This window comes from Geospiza fortis, unplaced genomic scaffold (genome assembly GCF_000277835.1).
Source record: "Geospiza fortis unplaced genomic scaffold, GeoFor_1.0 scaffold172, whole genome shotgun sequence".
Classification (NCBI taxonomy): domain Eukaryota; kingdom Metazoa; phylum Chordata; class Aves; order Passeriformes; family Thraupidae; genus Geospiza; species Geospiza fortis.
In genome coordinates, this window is record NW_005054309.1 from 7,085,642 (window position 1) to 7,108,409 (window position 22,768).

Consider the following 22,768-nt stretch of genomic DNA (forward strand, 5'->3'; position numbering starts at 1 on the left):
GCTGCTGTCTGTGGCCCATGCTCCTTCAAACTGTCTTCTATGCAAGCACAAAGTAAATGTAATTATTATTATCAGCTCTTTGTTCTCTTCCAGGCTAGCCCTTCATCAGCCTGAAAATTATGACATTTCCTGAATGCATTTCAACAGCTTCTTAACCTTTTTATTTCCCAAGAGCAGGGACAACGTCAGGCAGCACTCAGAGATTTTAGCAGTGAAAAGGTTAACACCCAAAATTGCTAATGATAACAACAGTATTCACTGAGCCAGATAATCACTCACAAAGAATTTCAATCCAAAGTCACTTAAAATTCAAGGAAACCACTGTATTTCTTCAAGGAAGTGACAGCAGTTAGAAGAATATTCATAATTCAAACAACGGGCCAAAACCTGACTTACTGCTGAGTTTATCTATTTTCAATGGAGCAATATTAAGTGCTGGCTTTTGCTCTGCCTTAGGTGAAACTTATTTTGTGCTATGTCCTCTAACACAGGTGGCTGGGCAGAGAGGGCTGACAGCCAGGCCACTTGCACAGTGCAAATATCAAGCATGGGATGTATATGGAGCATTTCTGAGAAGTTATTTGTCTCTTCCTCTCTTGTTTGACTGCTGCTTGTTTGTTGTGCTGATACTCAGCCAAACTAGCTTGTAGTTGAATATGTCAAAGCTCTGGGCAGAAAAACAGCAGCTAATATATGTTAGCAAACTCTGGAGAGAAAAATAGTTTCTGCCACAAAAAACTGCAGGGTGGAATTGTGCACTGCCTTCTTCTTCACCTTATTTTGCCTAAAGGGAAAGAGCCTTTTAATCCTATTTCTCTGCTTGGTTTACACAGTGCCTGGCAGTGTTCACCTGCTTCAACATGTGTGTCAGGAGCCTCCTTTGCTGTCAGATCCCTTTCCTTGCTGCTCCCAGCTCATCATCTGTCTCCCAGCGTCCCATCTTGCCCAAGACATCTCAGAATCCATCTTTCAAAGGTGTCAGGAGGAGAAACAAAATCAGCCTGTCACTGGCGCACAGTCCAAGGGACAATGCTCTCTGTCACACCTGAGCAGCACAGAATGAAATGGACACGGAATGGCGTGTGAGGGGTTTGCACCCAAATTCAGGGTGGAGCTTGGACTTCCACCAGGACCTCCTCAGCAATCATTGGTGTCTCTGTAAAACTCCAGCACCCATTCTGCATGGTCCTGTATCGTAATGTGCTTCTGGCCAGGCAACGCCTTCAGTACTTTAACATGATGCAAATGCATCATGGCAAGGGTTGCAGTTAATCAAGGCTTTCATGGTGCTTTAAAGGAAAAATAGATGCCCCTTTTCTTTTTTCCTTTGTATGAGACCTCATCTATGGAGACTCCATCTAAAAGAGATGGCAGGTGCTCCAGCTCTGAAGTACAGCAATTATTTATTGTTTCAGAAGTCATTGTTTCAAGGAAAAGTAATCTATTTTTCATTAACCAATGGCTCTGTTAATGACTGAAAAGTGGCGAAAACACACTTAATTTGCTCTCCTGTTCCACATAGCACAGCTATTAATTGATTCATATGGAGAGCTACTTCATCTGCATTTAGCATCAGAGAGAAACGGGGAAGGATTAAGATTTTAAAATCTAGGTTTACAGCGAGATTTCTTGTGAAATTTCTTTAAATAAACCTGCCTCTCCAACAGCCATATACTGCAATATTTCATGGATCCAAAGTACTGTATAGAGCACAGAAAATCTTATTAATAAAAACAGCCTTGGGATTGGTAAATGTTCAAAATCTTCTGTTTGTCTCACATAGGTATCTTAGACATGGCCTCCAGTTATGAAGACATTTTCTTTAAAAAGTCCATTTCTTTTTGCAACTTTAAAATAAATATGAAAACACATGAGTCAATATCAATTTTGCAATCAAGTAAGACAAATTGTACCAGCTTTTCTTTGAGCTCTCAGATCTGATTATGGCTGTTAGATGTACATATATATGTAGACAAATGCATGTTTCATATTCCCTTTCCACTGAGTCCATCTCGTTAAGACTATTGCTTTGGGAATGAGGATTCTCAGAAAATGAGTTTTCACTGGGTCAGCTACATGCAGCTGGTTCTGTTCTGTTTGCCTGCTCACTGCATTAAAAGTAATATACTAGAGAATATTAAATTAAGGGAGAAGAGTAATGCGGGCAGGAAATAAAAACAATCCCTTCAAGGGCACCGAAGGGAAGTTGACAAGAAGATTGGTGCAGAACTTTGTGTTAAAGGGCAGCGAGTCCTCAGGAAAACACCCCAAAAATATGAGCAAATCATGGCAGCCTCAGCAAAGAACCTTGATACAAGGTGGGATAAACAGGGAGTTTTATCCTGGCTGTTACCCGGGCCGTGGGTGGATAGTCTTCCTTCAGCTCAGGGCATGGCAAGACATTATTGCTGATCCAGCAATAATCCTGTTCCTCAGAGCTTCTCTCCCACCATTTTGTTTAAAAACCAGGAGTTCAAAACCCTGCATTGGAGCAAACCCTGCAAGCCCTCCTGAGCCGAGCTGAGCGAATCTGGTGAATTAAACAGAAGGTTTGGCTAACCTGCCTGACTCCATCTGAAGCAAGTGGGGAGATTGTGCATGAGTCACTGCCCTGACCGAGCTGGGAGCAAGGGCTGCAGGAGGAGCCCAGCTGGTGGGTGGGAGGGGAGATGGGCATGGGTGGGAGCCCCCTCAGCTGGTTTGGGCTCCCAGCATCACTGGGGGGCCGTCCCCAGGAGATTTGAGGTGGGTGGCAAGGTAAGGGTGGCTCCTCATTGCCACAGGGTCAGGGCTGTGCGCTCATCAGTGAACAACACCCTGCGTCAGACGTGAAACACAGCAAGCTGAAAAACTCTACGTGTCTTACTGCCATTTTTAATGGCTTCTAAAATTAGCTGAAGGAAGAGGAGAGAGATCATCTGTACGCTACAGAAGGTTGACACGAAAAAGGGTGAGAAATCTGTGATCCTGAGGTTTTGGTAGATTCTAGCATATGTTATCCTTGCCAATTATCCCCCACCCACTCTGCAGGAGAGAAAGGAGATGCTCCACAGGGATCCTCTGTATCCATGCTGCTTAGTCCATCTCCTGTGCCTGGAGCATCCCAAGAACCTGTACTACAAGAGGATTTTTTTATCCTCTTTCCCCAACACCTGGGGGTGTGAAATTTGGACACTCCAATATATAAGGAGATCTTTGAATCTCAGCACATAATAAAAACCTCCTCATATTTAGTGGAGGTTTTTCACCATTTTCAGCCAACTGTTGGATAAGTTTCTGCCTCTGTTTAGAAAAAGGATGTCTAAGTACAAACTGTGCTTGCTCGGGGCTGAGCCTTCTAGAAACATTCAGCAAGCTGTGCAATCTTCTTCCTACACAATGCCACCTTTCCATTAAAAATCTGAAGACAGTTTTTGCTGTAAGAATATGGAGAACAGAAAGTAAAGACAGAGAGGCAATAGAGACAAATCTTTTTCCACGAGCTTTGTGAAATATTTTCTCAAAATAACTTTGCAGGGGTTTTACTGCCAGTTCATAATGTGGATGATTCACTTCTGATATTTCTGATAAAACAATATTCAAAACTTCAAAATCTCTTCCAACTCATTTATGCTACCATTTAATTAGGGCTTCTGCAATATGTTACAAGGGCATCATTATCCCCTATAATTGTATAATAATTACAATTTTTAATGAAATAATTGCAAGTACACTAGATATGTAGATATAATTATGATAATTACATAAATACCTGATTTTCAGCTAATAATTAAAGAAGGCCTTTACAAAAAGGGGGAAATTTAACAAATGGAAGCTTTTCAAAAAACAAATACAAATAATAAATAGCTGCCTCTCTCCTGTCATTTCTGCCTTACTAGATCTCTCTTTCTCTATATATATGTATGATTTTCAACAGATTATAAAATAAGAATTTAAAAACTAGTTAAATATTAAATCATACCAAGAGACCTCAATACTTTGCCTCTGCAGGGCCTGATCTACTGGCATTAATATAGCCCAAACTCAATGATTCTAGGAGAGGTCAGCATCTCACTTGAATTTTAAAGGACTGTCAATGGCAGGAAGATGTGAATTGTGCCTACAACAACATACAAACTGTCCTGCTGGTTCTGGTATCCTCCAAAATGTGTCCTTTTGGTCAAACCCACTGGCTATAGCCTCATTAACACAGAAATGCTGCAGAAGATGCATTCTCACCAGGGCTATGATATTTCAATAAAGGAACTACTTACAGAGCCTCATCAGCTGAAAAAAAACCAAAACTCAGTTCTTCAACCAGGGAATTTCCTTTCCCTTCAAACACATTCCTGTGACTGAACTTGCTGTGTGCTGACTGTACTCCCAGTACAAATAGGAAAGTCAAAATCCAGCCTCATAAAAAGCATGCAGAAAACTCTGCCAGGGCAGATTGATTCTTGCTCTGATGGCACTAAGGGATATTAACAGAATTCCCACAGCAGAGGAATTAGCAGCATGATTTACTGCTGCTGCTGAGATGATCCAAAACACTTTGGCACAACTCTGGAAGGGGAAATCAGCTGCAGCACCTGCACTATGCCATTTCCATGTCTCTCCCAACTTCTGCAAGAGCAGCCCTGAGGAAGCTCCAGTTGCAGCCAGAGGCCACTCTGGTCCCTGCACTGTGTTGGAATAGAGGTGCAAACATGGCATCAATTCAGCTTTGTCCCACTTCCCTTAGCCTTGCATTGTTCAGTGCTGCTCCTTCTCTGGATAAATCCCATTATTACAAGCATGAGAAAGTAAAATAAGAGATATTAATATTAAAACAGAAGGAAATGGTTTGATATCCTGAAAACAAATCTCATTTACAGTAAGCTCATTAAAGCAGTTGATTTCTGAATGCTGAGTATAATTATTAATACCATACATATCAAAGCGGAGAAGACATGTAAATTTGACATCATAAAGTAAGTAAAAATGAAGAAGGCTAAAGAATTATGAGTGAAAATGATTTGGAAAGAAAAGAACAAGAAATTATACTGGAGCAATATTCAAGTTATAAGCAGATTATTAACATTGTGAGATGATCCTTAAGAATAGTTTGACACATGTAAGCACCATGTTTCAAGCTTAAAAAATATCCAAAAAATACAAAAAATGTTTGTATCCATGTGTATTATAAGAAAACAAAAAGATGAAGAGCATTAACACAGAGAAGAGTAAAGGAATAATACTATAATAGAGGAGGGGAAAAACAAGCAGAAAACAATAGTTATCCAAAAGCCATATTAGTTACTCAAAAGTTCCTCCTGAAAAATGTACAAATACCCTTATGCAGTTATTTTTTTATAAGATTTATCCATTCTGGCTTTAACTGATAAATTAGAAACTAACAGATTGAAAGGAAAACCATCTCACAGATGTTTACTGAGTAAAACCAGTCCAAGCCAACAAAGGCCGGGGGAAGAAGCACAAACCAGTTTTATCCGACTTAGCATTATCAGGGTAGCAGTGCTATTTTAGAGCCTGTGTGGGGGAGGATGTAGAAAACGAAAAGCAAGCAGTAAAATAATGGACAAGGAATGGAATTAGATCAGAATTTAAGACCTGTTAGAGCTATAAGCACTGTCAAGGTATATGAACAAAGCAGTGACAGCACGATGGCTGTGTGGTCAGCAAGAGCCCAGAGCCCGAGCAACCAGACATTTACAGGGGAGTGTGACCAGTGCTGATGGCATTTAAGATGACTGGAGTCTTAAAATACAGTCTGCAGAGTCTTCTATTGTCAAGCACTGGCTCACCCAGAAAGAGGGCTGGAGAAAGTACATCAGAGTTTTAAGCATTTTATTTCAAATATGACATAAACCTGCTGCACATCTTTGGAAAATGCTGCTAACTGACACTAACAGCTTTAGATTGTGAAAGGATGAAAAGGTCTGTACAAGACAATGTTTGCTTCATTATCTTCTTCTATGTATTACCAGTAGAACAGGAAATGCTGAGATGGTGGTGGAGAATGAAAAACAGGGCTTCAAAAAGGAACAGAAAAATGGAACAATTGTGGTGTCTTGGTGAGTAGCAGTGGAGTTAGGGATTGTGGACTACACTTGGGCCTGCTGATACCACAGGGAGTAAGGATGATGGCTCTCCAACCAGGACCCAGCATGGGTGGGGGTGAAAATTCAAATATGTGCAGGCAACTACTGACACAAATGTACTACAGACAAATAATTGGTTAGGAATCTTCAAATTGGTCTAATAAAGATATAAAGCCTTTTATAGGGTTGATGTCCCCAAAAATACACACAAAGGAATATTTTGTAAGTTTGGAATTCATTCTCAAGAGATCCAGAGCTCTGGCAATAGTCTGCAAAGGCATGTTTTTAGTCTCCTGACAACATAACTTATTTTGACAGGGCTTTGTCTACAGTGATGGAGGCTCACACCTTAGATTTCATATTTTTCACTCACATGGCCATAGAGAAAGGAATATTTCAGTAATTTTGGACAATTTACCATCTACTCTTCCATTACTTTGATATTATTTTCTAAATTACATCTTTAGAAAAAAGGAATACGGAAAATAAATTGACAACTTTTGCCAGTGGAAATACACATTTTAAAGGTCTCAGCTTGTCCTTTTCTGGTTGATTTCAGAGCTGAAATGGTTTTACAGAAAGATCTTCATTTAAGGGAGTCCACAGGAACTGCACAGGTTCTATTAATTGCTTTTTTCCAAGATCTGATGATAAGTAAACAGTTCTAGGATAGTTAAATGGAATGCTGGAACAATCACTCTACAGAAACACAAGGTAACAGGTGAAATTTCTGCTCAGTCTTCTAAAGAATATTTCACATTGCTAAGCTTTAAGCCCTAAGGTTATCAGAGCCTCTTACAAAACAGAACTGATGTAACACATTCTCTATTGAAAACAAAGGGAGATCAAAGCAGGATGAGATTACAGCAGTGTGATTTGTGTTTCAGCTCCATGAATATATTTGTGTGTATGTACATTTGCTCCCGTGCGTCCATAGTAACCACAGCCATAACCCAGAAAGTATGGTGTGGGGAGCTTTGCTCTGAAAATCAAGTAGCCCATTAGGAGGCATAAATATTAATAGAGCTGTCTAATCCTACACTCTCAAATGAGGTAGTTCAGATCATGAGTCTTCGCATTTAAAATTTATTCACTGCCCTGACTAGAATAAGAAACAGAATCCACATGTGGGGAAGTCACTGATATTGGGCGGTCTCTGAGCCACTGATAATTCCTAAGCATAAAAGTAAGGATCAAGTGATTTCTTTCCTTATTCTACACCTAAATCTCCTACAAATACTAATTTATCCAAAACTGCATCTGCCTGGCTCCTTGACACTGAGGATATACCACCTACAGCTCCACATTTTCACATTGAGGCATCTTCAGGCAGCATGAAATCTTTAGTACAGGTTCCTGAGAAAGAGCACACTGTCATCCCAAGGGCAGAGCACACAACACCTGAGGGTTCTTTTAGTGGGCATATAAGTGATCCTTTCCAAATTTTCTTTATGCAGTTGTCATTAAGTTAGGAAATTCCGGGTGCACGGAGTTGCGATGGAAAGAAATTAATATGCAATATTAAAACACCACAGGTATGCAGCTAAAGCAGGATGCACTTGCCCTCCTAAGAGATAAGGAAACATTCTGGATCACAAGTAAAATATTTGTGTTTTGACTATAAGGTAAATTTAGAGGACTGAAATGCCAAATAATGGAATACTATTCAGGTAATCCCTAGAAATGCTGCAAAGGTTTGTCAGGAAATTCAGGAAATGCCAGATAATAGACAATATAATTAGTATCAATCACTAAAATGGTATAACCTACAATATAACCAGGGTCTATTAAAATTTAGAGTGATGAAAACGAGATTCAAAAAGTAACACAGAATTACTCAGATGCCTTTGCACTGATTTTCCAAAACCGGCCCTTGCAAACACAAGTTTCTGCATACCCAAAACAGAATTAGCAGCCTCTGACCTTGACGTATCTGAAGGAAAAGACACAAAACCAGATGCTCTTTCTTTATCTTTGAATCAGTAAACTGAAGGACAAGTAACTGGAATACATGCCTCCATGGTTTGCAAAATATGTGCTGAATTATTTCATTTTTTTTTCACCCAGCTTCAGCCTATCATTCTGCAGTCTCTGCTGTGGGGACATCCAAATCCCAACAGGAGGTCATGGATATAATGCTCATTACCATCTCTAGCATGACTCATGGCTAGAACTCCTTTCATTTCCACATCCATTTTAATCAGATTGCTCCCTGTTCTTAAAAATTTTTAATTTTCTAATGTCCCTCAGCTGACAATTAAGTATAAATACTAATTTATTTAATTCAATCTATTTCATGTAGTAAGAAGGAATCAAACCACATGTAAGGATAGCATATGGTTGCTGCTTCAATCACTTTCATCTTACATATCCTTTATGAAATAAAAAGATGGTGTAAGAGTCTGCCTCTGATTTCCAGGTTTTTTCCTTCCAATAATTTTCATCACTGTGATGCCATGACTATAACCTAAAAATCCAGCAAAAGAGAGAGTGTTGGGCCTTTCTTCTTTCTGATACAAAACTGATGCCATTTCCCAGCTGTGGTTGCTGCTCAGTTGCTGTGACTTTACTGCAACTTTGTCCTGCAACTCCTTTTGCCCCTGGCCGTGGGGGCAATCCCAGCCCAGGATAAATCTCAGGTTATGTACAGGTGAGTAAAGTGAGATTTACTCAGAGAACACATTACTACAGATATCTCAGCTGCCCAGCTGAAGGTATTCAGGAGCTCTCTGCGCTTGTCAACAGCAAAAGGTAGTCTTTTTATTGTGCTGTGTGTGCAATGAATCTAAGTGGAAAGGTACCTACTGAATTTCAAGTAACTCTCTTTTTTCTCCTTCAGGCCCACAAGACAATAAGCATGACTTTCTCAGCTACTGGGCTCTCCCTCCCTTGACTTTTTGCTATTTTTCTGATTATTTTTATTTTAATACTCTCTCATATGAAAGATGCTCTCTGAGAACAATGATGGGGATCTGCATCTTTATTTATGACTTTGTGAATCAGCGTCTGGGTGATAGGAAGTGAAAGTTGCTCAGCTAATTACACACGCTTGATGAACTGCGTAATAACTGCTGCAGCACTGCACATTAATTGAATGCATATAAATGACAGCAGTTATTCTAACTTGAATGATGTGTGAAGAAGTGACGTTGCTCACAGTACCCTGATTATCTTCATTTTCAGCTCTGGGAACCCAGCTTAACCAATTGTACTTTCACAGCACCAAGCAAAAATTCCCTAACAGAAAACAGAAGATGCCTCAAAGCCTGACACTTTAAACACAAATTGATTTAAGTCACTGAATGTGGATTTAGACATCTCTAAAAAGCATTCATCGAGCAACTACAATTAACAATTAATAATTAACAGCTAGCTGCAACCAGCAGTTAGGAGCTGTAAGAGCTAAAGCCTTGGGAACAAGGCCACCCTCATTTAGAGCCTAGATACTGCCTTAAAAACTAATGCAGTGTTTAAAGAGTTAAATTTTGCCCAGCTCTAAACCTTTCTGCTATGTGCTTTCCTAAAATGTGCTTGTTTTGGAATAACAGGATAAAAAAATAAATGGATTACAGCTAACAGGCAACTGTGCATGTCCACAGTACTCTTTGTTCACCCCAAAAAGCATTCTAATTCACACATAGTCCAACTCTAAGGTAACACATTATGTTAAAGAAAACAATAAAGGAAAATCATTCGATGCAAAACCAAACGTGCATAGTACAAAATTAGTACTTCAAAACTAGCACCAAATGCCTCCTTTGAATCAGTACCAAAATAGACCCTCTCTGTTGCATGTCAACTGCTTGAGGAATTTGCAAATATTCACAAAGAAATCTGCAAACCCTTCCATAGTATTTAACACAGAAAGGGGAGAAGCCAAGTTTCCAAAGCTTCCAAAAGCAGTCTAGCTCCCAAAGTACCATGTCACAATATTTTAACAGTTCCCTACACCCCTATTAAGAGTATTTGGGCTTTGACAAAGAGAGCTGTAATCACAGAATAAAGGAAATCAAAGCTCACTTTTAGAAGCGCGTAAACGAAAAGAAAAAAAAACGTTTCACATCTACACTCCAGAAAAGTTAAGCCTGTTCTAAGAAAACAGGGAATATCCTGGAGAAAGCCAGTGCAGCTCTCAGCCCTGCGTTGCTATAATGCTTCCCAGCCATTATGCCATAGTTCTGGAAGGGAGAGCTGTGGGCTGTGCCAGCCCCTCCAGAGGTGGCAGTGCCCATCCCAGGGCACAGAGCTCCCTCCTCTGCACCCACACACAGCATCCCATCCCCTGGTGCCGCTGCAGGCACTGCCCAGAGCCTGGAGGCCAAGAGAGAAGCTGCCAGCCCTGTCACTGGAGAGAGTGCCAGGCAGAGATGCTCAGATGCAGATGAGTCCTGGCTTTACAAAAGTTATCTTCTCATCTGTCATACACGAACCTCTCTTTAAACACCTCTCCACCAGGACAAGACAGTCCCTAACAGTTCACAGCACCAGCAATCAGTCTCTTTCACCTGTATTATTCCTTCTCCTTTTGCAAGGTTTTGATCTCTCCCCCGGGTTTTTTTGTTTGGTTTTTTTTTGTCCACTTTATACATACCTCCTTTTCTACAAATTTTCTTGCCGGGTTTTCTGGCACATTCCTTGGATATTCTTTTGACTGAAAAATGAATAGAAGACTAGAAAATAACATGGAGCTCCGTCACAGACAGTAGGAGCATGCAACACCACTATCTAACTTAAATATGACCTGCTTTATTAGGTGCGGAAGATTCTCAACTTGTTGTGCCTGCACATGCAATGGAAAAGATGTTGATGCATCTTCCCAGAAGTCAGTGGGTGGCAATGAGAATTAGGCACCAACTTGGACCTAAAAATTACACGTGCTGTGGGGGGGAAAAAAATGAGTGTAGACAGAAAGAAAGAAAGAAATTTAAAAAAAATAAAAATCAAAAAGCAAGGACAAACGCACACAGAGAAAAGCAGCATGCACACATGTAGTAAGCTGGCATGCAAACAGAGAAAGCCATGCATGCTACCAGTACACGTGAATTAATATTGTTAGAAAGTAGAACAGGAAAATAAAAAGATCTCCCTGTTTTGCCTGCTATTAACTCACCATCCTCGGTTGGGACATAGATATTTAAATAGAGGCAGTCTTCGTTCTGATCTTGCACATAGGTTGAAACTACATCCAAGTTATTAGTAAACCACACGGGAAGCATGACTTCAGGCAGCCTGCCCTCTATAATGTTCTGGGGACATACTGGAGCAAACTGGGTGGTGTTTTTGATGTCTGCCCAGGGAGATGGAGGCTCAGGAGGTTGAAAGCGGCGCTCCCCTGTTGGAGGGGCAGCGTATGGAACCCCAAGAAACTGAATAACGGGCCCCAAAATTTCATTGTTAAGTTCCTTCTTAATCCCTCTTATCTTGCCAAAGTTGGTGGTCACCACTGGGTTGGTATCATCCAATTTTTGGGAGGACACAGCTGCAGCGTGGAGCAAAAATCCAAGTATGGAAAAAGCAAAAGTGGCATTCAATCCCGTGTGCAGCAGGCGGAGCACCGTCGCTCTCCATACACAGTTCAGCCACACGGATCTTGGAAAGGCCATGGTCCCACATTAGTTGTGTGACTACAGTGAAGCAATCTGATTTGTATCCACTGGTGTAAAAACAGGACGACTGGAGGAAACAGATCAAGTTTCCTAAATAGGCGCCTGTCAGAAAAATCTCAAAAGGCTTTTCATGCGGTAAGTATCTTCCATTGATTTCACACTTACTGAAGCTGCATCTTCACTCAGCACTATTTATCAGACTACATCCTATTGACAATTCTGTTTTCCATAGCAGCAATATGAAGAGAGCAGCCATTTACTGCAGAATCCCCTCTTATAAATCAAATCCAGTTAGCCGCAGGTCTGTATCCTGGAGAAAATGAAAATAAATCATTAGTATGAAAGAGCTAATATGAGCAGAGTGATAACTAGGTGTTTAACACGTTATTTACATACATTAATATTGGCTAGAGTCATGTAAGTTAAACTGCAGTAGTTTATGGGTCCATGAAATGGCAGGTGAAACACTGATTACTGGATTATCTGTAATGTCACCTGTTGAATTTACAGAGACTTCTCAGGAGAAACAGGACTCACAGAAAATACATTTTTAAAATTCACCTTTCCAAGAATAAGAAATTCACTGCCAAGCTACATTACATAAGTGTTTATGTTAATATTTTATTTAACTTAATCAGCTCATAATCAATTTTCACCTTGTTTGCAGAAGTTGATTTATCAGAAAGGAAGTAATTATTTCTTAAAGCCGAAGATGGGAAAACTAAGATAGGCAGGCACACTGAAGACCCAAATGAATTTTATTTCATTAAAAGCAGTTTATAATACATACAAACAATTTTTGTTCATTTTAAAATATACTATGAATTACTGTGCTTATTCATAAGCATGCTTTGTGTGGTTTTCTGATTGCTGATGAAATTCACAAATAGGCTGACATGTTCACATCAATGAAGGACCAAAGTCGGCTTCTGCTGAAGTGAATGGCAAACACTGAATTTGCACAGAAGTACAACTGGACCTCTGTAGGTTGCTGGGGTTTTTTTTCAGAACTGGTTTGGAAAAGGATATGACCAGGCAGCTTAGGGAGGGAGCTGTATATCACAATTTTTACATCAGATCAATCTTGCATTCCTTATAAAAGACTGACTTTGGTGAAAAATGAAAATGCATGTTGAGAGCGCTCAATTCCTACCATCCTTAATTTATAACATAAACAGTAAGCATTCCCACAGGAGAGGAGAAGTCTTATCTTTCATATATCCACATGCTGACTGAACAATATCCTAGAAAACATAATCATTTAGGATCAGAGACTGTATAATCTGAAATTCCAGATGCTATTTTCAACTACTTTAGCTCAGAGGTTGTCACACAAGGCAGTGTTCCAGCACTTCTGAAAATTGCTCAGTGCATATCATTATATCTTCCATATTCATGTGAAACATATTTCCAACACGACTTACAATATCCTATTATTTAAGATGCAGTGTTATACACAACATAGCAGTGTAATCTTACACTCCCTATTAAGCAGTGTGTAATGCACAAGAAATGTGTTTTGCTTTGTATAGGAAACATTTTAAACCACCTGCTTTTGAAACAGCATTGGCAGCTTTAATGAGAATTGGTTTTTTTATCATGTCTATACACATTGTGGAGAGAATTCAAAAGAACGGCTTGTCTAATAGTCAGACTACCCTGTAGTTTGGGTTATTAAAAAGGAGATTGTAAAAGCTATATAGGACAGCAGGAGATTTGGTTCATGTCTAGTGTTCCTTTAGCTCTGAACAATCTATCTCAGGAGGCAATAAGGAGATAGATGAAGCTTTTCCACAATTTTCTCTTTGCCTTTCTTTCTCTGCTAATTCTAACACCTTCACTGTGAAACTGCATTAACAAACAGGCTTATGTCCTTCATCCTCCAGCTGTATATTCTCAGTATTTGCTGGAAACGCACCAATTTAGCTGCAGAAAATAATTCCCCCAACTTGATGTGTGTGTTTACATTTACTTTAACACAGTTACATGGAATGGCAGACATTCCCCTCATGGAGGATTACTGCTTTGTAGCATTTCAGATTTTGGAGGGAGTAGAGTTCTACTTGAGAAATAGTAAAGACAGAGTAGGCAGACAGGTTTCTGAGCAATGCACATGGAGAGATGGAAGCCTCTTCCTCAGTGGTATTCAAAAACCTCCACAGCCTTTTCCACTGGGTCTTAAAACCCACGACGCTTTGTTTTCCTCTCAGGAATGGAACGATGCACCTCCTCTTCTTTCTCAAACTCAAACACGTAAATAGCAGGAACTTTATCTCAGTAGCCTTCCAGCTAATACACTTGGTCTGGGGAAGGTCTGAGGTCAACAAATCCAGCATAGATGTGCCAAGCAAAAACATCTTTCTTCATTTTAAGGTGCTGGGTTTGTTTGATGTGCAAAATTAACAAGATGCTACTAATTTAGCATCTATTTTCTATTTAGCACCTGTTTTCTGTTCTAAAGAAACCTTGTAATGCACTTTTGATATCTCAAATGGTAAATTCAATGTAAACTCAAAGCCAGTTCTAAAGCGGGCTATAATTCTAAGCTTGTCCATCTGCTGGTTTGTCTTTGCAGCTGAACAGCTCTGCTGTGATCTACAGTTCTGGTTTGTCTCCCATGGATAAGGTTTTACTCTGAGACAGGATGCTAAAAAGGTAAGAATATAATTCAGTTCTGTGTTTGCTACTCCTAATTAATTAACTGTTGGGCAGTAGCCTCCATGAATTGATGGATAGGCTGTAAAGGGCAGAAAATTGTCAACTGCTTGCAGGATTTGAATCAACATATTTTCATTGTATTTGTAACTTGAATTTTGGATTTGCTCTTTTCAAGCCTTTCTTTTTAAATGTCTAAGTAACAGTTTATTTTCAAGGCTGAGAGGTCAGACATTCAAGCCTGTCATTGGCTGCCCTGAAGCTATCACATCAAAACCAGAAACTCAACGCAAACAAAAAGACCGAGATTTATCAAATCTTTTGAGACTTTCATGACAAAATTTCATTTTGAGCACTAGGTGCAAGAGCAAGCAGGGAAGCTGGCCAGGAGCATGTTGAGAGTTAATGCTGGACAAAATTCTCCCCAGTATTTCTTACAGTGATCTACATAGGACTTTCCCTTGGTATCTGGACTCAGCTGAAGAGGAATCAGTGGGGTAAAAAGGAGAAGGAATAAACAGAAATGGTCAGGGAGACAAACAGAAAATAAACCAAAGAGTAGCAATGATAAAACTGGGACAAGATTTAGCACCAAAATAATGTAGATCTGAGGAGGAGAAGGAGAAACCTTTTCAGATTTTTCTGCTGTCTTGATTTGAGGATCACAATTGCTCCCTGTGGTAACACAAATGAATTCTACTGTAAAAGGTATTTGATAAAGACTTTCATGCTCTTTCAAACAGTCTATACTACACAGAGTTTTCTTCTACCTATTATTTTATTATCTTCCTTTCTGAATTCAAATTACTTCATAGCTCAGATTCTGAAATACTTTAGAGAAACATTTAGTATGCTGAGGAGTGAACAATCCGAGAGAGCTTCAATGCATCTTTGCATTTCCAATGACACAGGGCATCCCACAATGGGTCATATCTACTGCAAACTGCAGCAGTGCAACTCCTCTTTGCTACTCATGCCCAGACCTTCAAATCTTAAGGGATGGTTTGATCTGTATCACCTATCAATTGCTCCAATGGATTAATAAAACCTTTGGTGCCATCCAAGGCTTCTTGCCATATGTCAGCTTTAGCACATGTAAAGGCTATTATTGTTAAGACAAAAATCTCCTAACCCCTAAAAAAAGCTGTTTTCTTTTCAGCTGAAGGTGTATTCTGTGATTTGATATTCCTGCTCAAAAATTCGTTTCACTTCCACTTTGCTAGTAAATCCCAGTTGCACAAATATTCAAAGTGATTGCAAGGGTTTGGAACACCACACAACGCCACTTCATTTCAAAACACAAGTGCTGTTTTGCAGAACCAGCTACATTTGCATCCATTTTAACTTACAGCAGTCTCTCCTTAGAACTAAGAGCCCAGAGATGTTTCATGTCTCTAAGAAGAAATCCTTGTCCTAAAACACGCTATGTAGCCAAGCAGGAACATGGACAGTGGTACAGAGACCATTAGAGGAAAGATGAGGGTGAACATGGTGCTGGTGTGACACACCAATTGTAAACACGAGCAGACAAACCCTTGGGAGATGCAGCACAAAATTCCCCATCTCTTCTTTCGTGTTTCCAGTTAGCAAGGGAAGCAAGTTCCAAATACACTGTATTTTCTCTCAACTTAGTAGTAAAAAGGGCCAGGTTGATGGGATTTTGAGCAGCCTCGAGGGGAAGGTCTACAAAACCTAGATGACCTTTAGATCCCCCTTCCAACCCAATCCATTCTGTGAAATATTTTAAAAGAGATATTGCTCTTGCATACTTTCCTAAATACACTCTCAAAGGGATGGGATTTGCATGGGTTTAGCTCAAGAAATTAACCACACTCATTTAAAAAAACAGGTGAATGAAATGATAATATATGACTGCAATATATAATACATGTAAGAAGGGTACAGCTCTGATGGGGTTTGGTCAGACCCCACACACCAGCACCCCCTCCACCTCAGAGCAGACACAGGTCTGGTAACTCCAGAAAAATGCTACAAATCCAGCCTTATTGAGATGCAGAACCTCTGCCAAGATGGCCAGCAAAGATATGAATAAGACATCATCTTCATGGGCTCACAGTCCCACCCCACATTAGGATGAGATTACAAGGGTTATGTTACACGGGAACACAAACAGCCCAGTGGAAAGGATTTCCAGATGCTACAAGTTGTGTAAATATATCACTCCTAGATCAGAGAAACTGATTCCTGAGTGCCGTCACCTTGACTTAATATGATGTTTTGACCACTATGCCTCATAACTAGTTAGTGAAAAATACAGTATTGAAATACTGTAGCATAAAGTATTGGATGCAGTGCTTCAAAATTAGTGAAAAGTTGAATTTAAATGGGTAGATGTCATAAGACTCCTTTAAATTGTGATGTATTTTTCAACTGCACCAAATTTTTGTTCTTTGCTCTTAGTGGGTATATTCACTAATGCTTATTAACTAGTATTTTCATGATCAAAAATCACTTTGAAAATTTTCTGCATCTTTCTTTGCCAAAACAGGAAGACTTCTGATCAAAATTTTCTATTAAACTGTTTTTAAATTAGACAAATTAAGCCCATGAGGAGAGGGTCTGTTAAGTCTTATAATCTTCCATTTACTCATATCAATAAATAATTTTCTTAAAATAGTTCTACTTCTTATCTGAAGTAATTGTTTATATTACCAGAAGTTTACTACCATTTTTTAATGCAGACTACAGCTGTCTGACATTTGCACAATAAGTAGGTAACGAAATGGTGATTTTACCCATAACAGAAAGAATGGGTAACTCTGTCACTTATGTGTAAAGTTTTAGACAGCTAAGTAATACAGATTTAAATTAAAAATGACAGATGCACTGGCTTGGAATATAATGGGCACTGAAGTGAACCTTTATTCCTTTTAGCAGCTTACAGTTAACTCTTAAATGGACCACACATTATCCTCACTTTTGAGTACTGTAACTATTCAGCTAAATGATCAAATGGCCATTCTGTTGATGGCTGCTCTGTGCTTCAGGACAAAAAGATTCCCTGACCTACTGCAGAAATTCCACTGAACTCATGTTAATCAGAGGTCATCCCAGAGGAAAAAATAACCCAGATGTTTCTCATTGGAGAGCTTCAGTATCAAAATCTGTGTATTGCATTTCATCAGGTCAAGTGGGAGTTGCTTTGATTAATGCTTCATAAAATATACACGTGCTTCTCATCTGATCACTCTAGCAGAGTGTCCAGAACCCACCCAGAGACTCCTGAAACTAACTGTCCTTTTGTTGTGTCTTTCAGGTGATAAATTTAGCTATAGAATTGTTAACAAAGATCTTCACCTGATATATATTTGTGGCTCACCCTTGGTTCACTGGGGTTAATCGTATGAGAAAAATTAATTGGATTTTTTTGCCACCTTTATTACAACTATAATATCAACAATAATACTACCTGTAGTGCTAGTTTAGCCCCTAAGGCAAGCTTTCATATCAGATTCATAAGAAAGATATCACTTCTGTATTTTCCTGGTGGAAATAGTAATTCAAGACAAAAAAAGGCTGGAATACAGATAATACCACTTCTTGAGGGAGAGCTCTGCAAACAAAGATGCTTGAATGAACTCAGATTTGTCCATGAATTGTTGTTCTAGCTGGATACAATACAGTAACAATTCCAAGCATACAAAACCCTTGTTGTAGAGCTAGATCAATAACCACCTCTTCAACAAGATAATTTTTTTTTTTTTTTTTAAGAAAAAGACCAGCAAACTTCCTTGTGGCAGAAAAAGGAACCCATGCTTCTTTTGTTCTTGATCAGATGGTCAAGATGGTCCCAATTTCATCAGGGTAATTGAGATCAAGTTCCAACTCATCAGGAAATTCACAGACATATAAACATAATTTGTTAATCACAAACCCAGCATCTCTAACTGAGCTCTGAAAGTGCTCTTGACTGGTATTACCAGGCTTTCCAGAACTGCAGAGAGCACACTACAACTTGAGTGCAATATTGGCATTAGAGGGATCTATCAGCTTGAAGAGGTTGTTTCCTGTGATCTAGCATTCTGTACATCTGTGACTTTACTTGCATTTGCTCCAAAATGAATTTCATGCTTAACTTGTTTTTCTTAATTAAACTTCCTTTAACAGTTTCTAATATGTGCATTATTAAAACTCATTAGTCCCATTCATGCCTGCCTGTCATTTTTGGCTTCATATTCAAGTACCAAAGAGCTCTGCTGCTTTATATAGGAAGCAAATTAAATAATAAATATGAGAACTTGAACGTTTTATGAGTGTCAGTATGAGAAAGTGGCTGCAAGGCCCATAAGGTTTCACAAAAAAAAAGCATTACAGCTAAAGCTAACATGCTGACACATCTCTGATCTATAAAGTCTGCAGTAATGGTAGCAGTAAAGTGTTGTGCCATAGATGGGGAATTTTTCTCTCACATGAAATAGAAATAGGATATAGCACAGACTATATTTACCGTTGTAAAAAAATTTCAAATAAAATTTCCCAAAAGCTTAGAATATAACACCATTAAACGTCTACAAAGATTTACTCTTTCCATCTGACTTCATGTGCAGCTCCTATTATTCAGGTCCTTGTCCTCTTTCCATTTTCTACCCCTGTCTGTGAGAAAGAGACTTATTTCAGCTCTAGCAGCCATGCTCAGTGTCCCTGTGGTCATGTCCTGGCCGCACTGACCACGACTCCAGTGACCAGAGGGTTTCCTGACCCAGCAGCTGCATCTCATGGTGGCTGCTCCAGGGCCCACATTCTCCACAGAAATAAACCTTTATTGTCAAACCAGTAGAAGAAACAAAAGCCTCATCCCACAATGTCTGTTTTGCACAGGCTTGAGGATGTCAAGATACTCAGTCTATCTGTAAGGTTTCTCCTGACTAAATTGTCGTTTTCTCCTCATGAATATTTCTGACACTGTGTGCCTACATAACACTTTACTGCTTTCAAGTACTGTTTTGGAAACTGGGGGACAGGGTTGGGAGGGCAAAAGTTAAGGAACAACTTTAAGTTCAGATATTGAAGCTAAAATCTTCAGACAAAATGTAATTAAATAAAAGTACAAAATGCAACATAAATGTTTTCCCCTCATTAAATTCCCAGAACCAGTTCAACAAGTGAGCTAATGGCTTCTCTAGGCAGGATGTGATTGAGGAGATTTAGAAAACATCTTTTTAAATTGCCATTTAAGTTCTCTGCTTCGTTAAAGGAATATGAGTTACTTGAAATGCAATAGTTGTAAAGTGTCCTTGACCACTTTTATGATTTTACAGTCACGTGTTGCTAATTTCCAAGCATTACATTCTCCCTTAATATGGTGCAAAAGACCTAACCAAGCATCAGCAGAAGGTAACAGGCTACCCAAAGGCAACACTAAAACTGATTATGCAGAAAATATTATGAGGACAAAACAGAAGAATTCAACAAATGGGGTAAAGAGAACTCAAATTGCTTTTCCTTTAATGGCCTCATGTTTTATTTGACCACAGCAGCGGAAAAACCATGTTACCCTGCTGTGTGCAGCCCAGATCTTTACATGGCTTGGTTACCATGAGGATATTTACAGTACAGACTCTGTGCCCCCTGGTTTCCCACAGCTGCTGCTCCCTCACTCCACCTTTTGTTTCCTAGTGGGAAGTGCTGTGGTGGAGAGGGTGCACAGCAAAACCTGACATGGGACCAAGCAGCCAACCAGTCACTTTTCATCCCTGGAGAGCACACGAAACATCATTAATGAGCAATTAACAGTTATGGAAACAAAGTCTGTTGGAAAACACGTGGGGTCTTCAGAGGCAGGTAGAAACGAGCAGCAGAGTCACCAAGAAGCCAAAATTATTTCCCCCAGTGATTCTGCTAGCTCAGTAGTAATCCTGGGGAATGTAATGTCATTATTTGTTATCAAAAGTACAGGAAGCACTCTCAATATGCAACACACAATGAAGTTTCCCCATTAGGTGGGGTTTTTTGGTTTGGTTTGGTTTTTTGCATTCCCTAGCTCCCTCTCCCTCCCTTCCATGCAAACTCTTGTGCAACACCTGGGTATCAGGGCAGGCATCCCTCTCTGAGTGCTTGTGCTCCCTCACAATGCAGAGCTCAGAACCAGGGCTACAGAAACGGAGACATGCCTCTAGAACAGCCTTTATTCATCAGTCAGGACCTATTTTTTACCATTATCTATTATTTTATCACCTGTTATACTTACCATGGAGGGATATCTGGGACTAATCAGAGACTATATCGTTTACTGGATCAGATTGATAACTGCCCATCCTTTATTAAAAGAATTCCACAGAGGTTTCTATTGGACCTCTAGAAAAAATGTTTTATTTTCATTATTTGCTTTCAAAGACTGTCTGTCTCCTTCTGCCCTTCTTTTTCCACTATTTAATTTTTAAATAATTTCTTTTTCATGTGATTAAAAAACCATAATAAATATGACATCAAACAAATAATTCAGAGCTAGCCAAGGGTCTGTAATACAGCTTTATATCTCTATTACAAAGGAATGTATATTTGCTTTTAATAAAGAAAGGCAAGCCAATCCATTACAAACTGAGACCACATCTAAGCCTCTGCTTTCTTCCCTTTTCCCCAGACTCCATTTGAACAATTAGAGTGGTTAATGCTGGTGTGCATGCCAGCGGATATTAAAAATGTAAACTGATAAAAAATACAACTACCACCATTACCATGTTCAAATTCCTCCATTCACTTGCAAATCAATTTTATCTGCCTACAGCCCTGTCCCAGTCTTTAAATAACCCTCCTCAGCAGACTGCTCCACCTCCAGCCAAATAATCCAGAGAAAACCCACTTTGTGAAAGATGTTTAAGTATCAACAGCTAGGATTTTATCTTCTTACCCTACTCTAGGAGAGGGGCTAAGATAACCAAAGCAGCATCAGGACAGCAGCTCCTCTCCTCGCTCCTACACCCACTGCCTCAAACAGCCTGAACCACTCTCGTGGCTCTCACTGCTACCTCAGTTAATCACAAAACAGAGGTGTTCAGCCAAATCCTGCTTCCCAGCACACTTAGCATGATTATCCTCAGCCTCATTTTTCTTCCCACAGCCTGCATATGACTCGCAGGAAACGCGCAGGATAAATGGGATCTCTTTGTAGGTACCTGAGGATCTCCTAATGATTTACTGCAAAACTGCTTTTGCAACATCACTGCAATCTGCAGCCACAGCCTAAGAAAAACGGTGTTGTTTATCAAAAAGTAACTAAGGAGCAGCCTTCTTTAACCCTGCACCAGTATTAGAGTTGGGGGTGGGGGGAGAAGAAAAAATAAATAATCCTTCCCAACCACTATTCCCAAACATGGCTACTTAGCATTTGGCTCCCAATCTGCAAATCTAATTTCAAAGATGCAGAAGTGGTCTGCGTGTTACAGCTGTGGAGCCCACACAAGTCTCAGTGCAGTCAATGGGAATCAGGATCTTTGAAAATCAGGGCCCTGAATAATGGGCTCTATTTTTAAATGCTCATTTATATTGTGCATGGGTCTTTCTCTCGTCAGGTGCCTGCAATAAAGTACGTGCAATTTCATAAGTATCCTTTGCTTCAACTAAGCCAGCCCAGAAAAGTAGGGGAAAATGTCCCAAAGCTCACAGTACTGTTTTTTCAGCAATAACAATAGTCTGTGGATGCACCAAAAATGCTGCTACTGTAAAAAACAAACAAACAAAAATACCGACCTAGGTCTTAAGGGAGCATGAAAAGGTTACTGTGAGCATTGCCAAAAATACATGGTTTCTCATGTGAATTATCTCTGAATTTACCAGTACGGTCTTGTCCCACTAAGGCTCTGGATAAATGCAAATATTGCCACAGTGGATGGCAGTGCTGGCAAAAAATAATTCCTAAAACAATTTCTTACACTTATGCTGAGAAAAAGAAAAATCTGCTTCATTTCAAATTCACAGAACATCTAAACGTGCTAAAAACATTCACTTTGATATTTATAGCTTCTATAAGGCATATTTCCATTTTATACTAGTGGATTTTAATGCCATAGTTGTTAGAGCTAAAACAAACTGGCCTTCCAGAAAGCAAACCCAGTATCAAACTAACGTGATATTCCTTCGAAAGGTCAGCAAATTTACAGAACGAAATGGCCAGTCCAGATTGTGTCACCTGCACCAGCAAGAACACAACGCTATAATCAAGCTCTGGTTTGTTTTATTTAAACAGTTATTTGAATGTAATTGCTCTGAAACCATATGCATCGTTAAAACGATTCCAGATAACATCCTTTCTCCTGATTCCAAGGTAACTTTCTGGCTTTAATTATAAGTCAATTAATATTAAGTAATTTGACTGATTAATTTTAATTAAACCTGTTGAAAATTGATTTTCCTTTCGCGAGTAAAGATGATGCTCTACTGCGATCATCAGGAAAGGAGGATGGGGGGGGG

General features: G+C 39.5%; 1 protein-coding gene across 4 annotated transcripts in view; it reads right to left on the reverse strand.

Annotated features, from left to right (window-relative positions):
* The window catches only part of NLGN1 (neuroligin 1), a 314,121-nt gene that overhangs the window by 290,284 nt on the left and 1,069 nt on the right, over positions 1 to 22,768 (reverse strand). For all 4 annotated transcript variants that reach the window (XM_031055363.1, XM_031055362.1, XM_031055361.1 and 1 more), the window contains exon 2: positions 11,191 to 11,996. In XM_031055363.1, coding sequence (XP_030911223.1) covers positions 11,191 to 11,683 — 493 coding nt within the window. In that variant the 5' untranslated portion in view covers positions 11,684 to 11,996. The remainder of the gene's footprint in view (positions 1 to 11,190; positions 11,997 to 22,768) is intronic.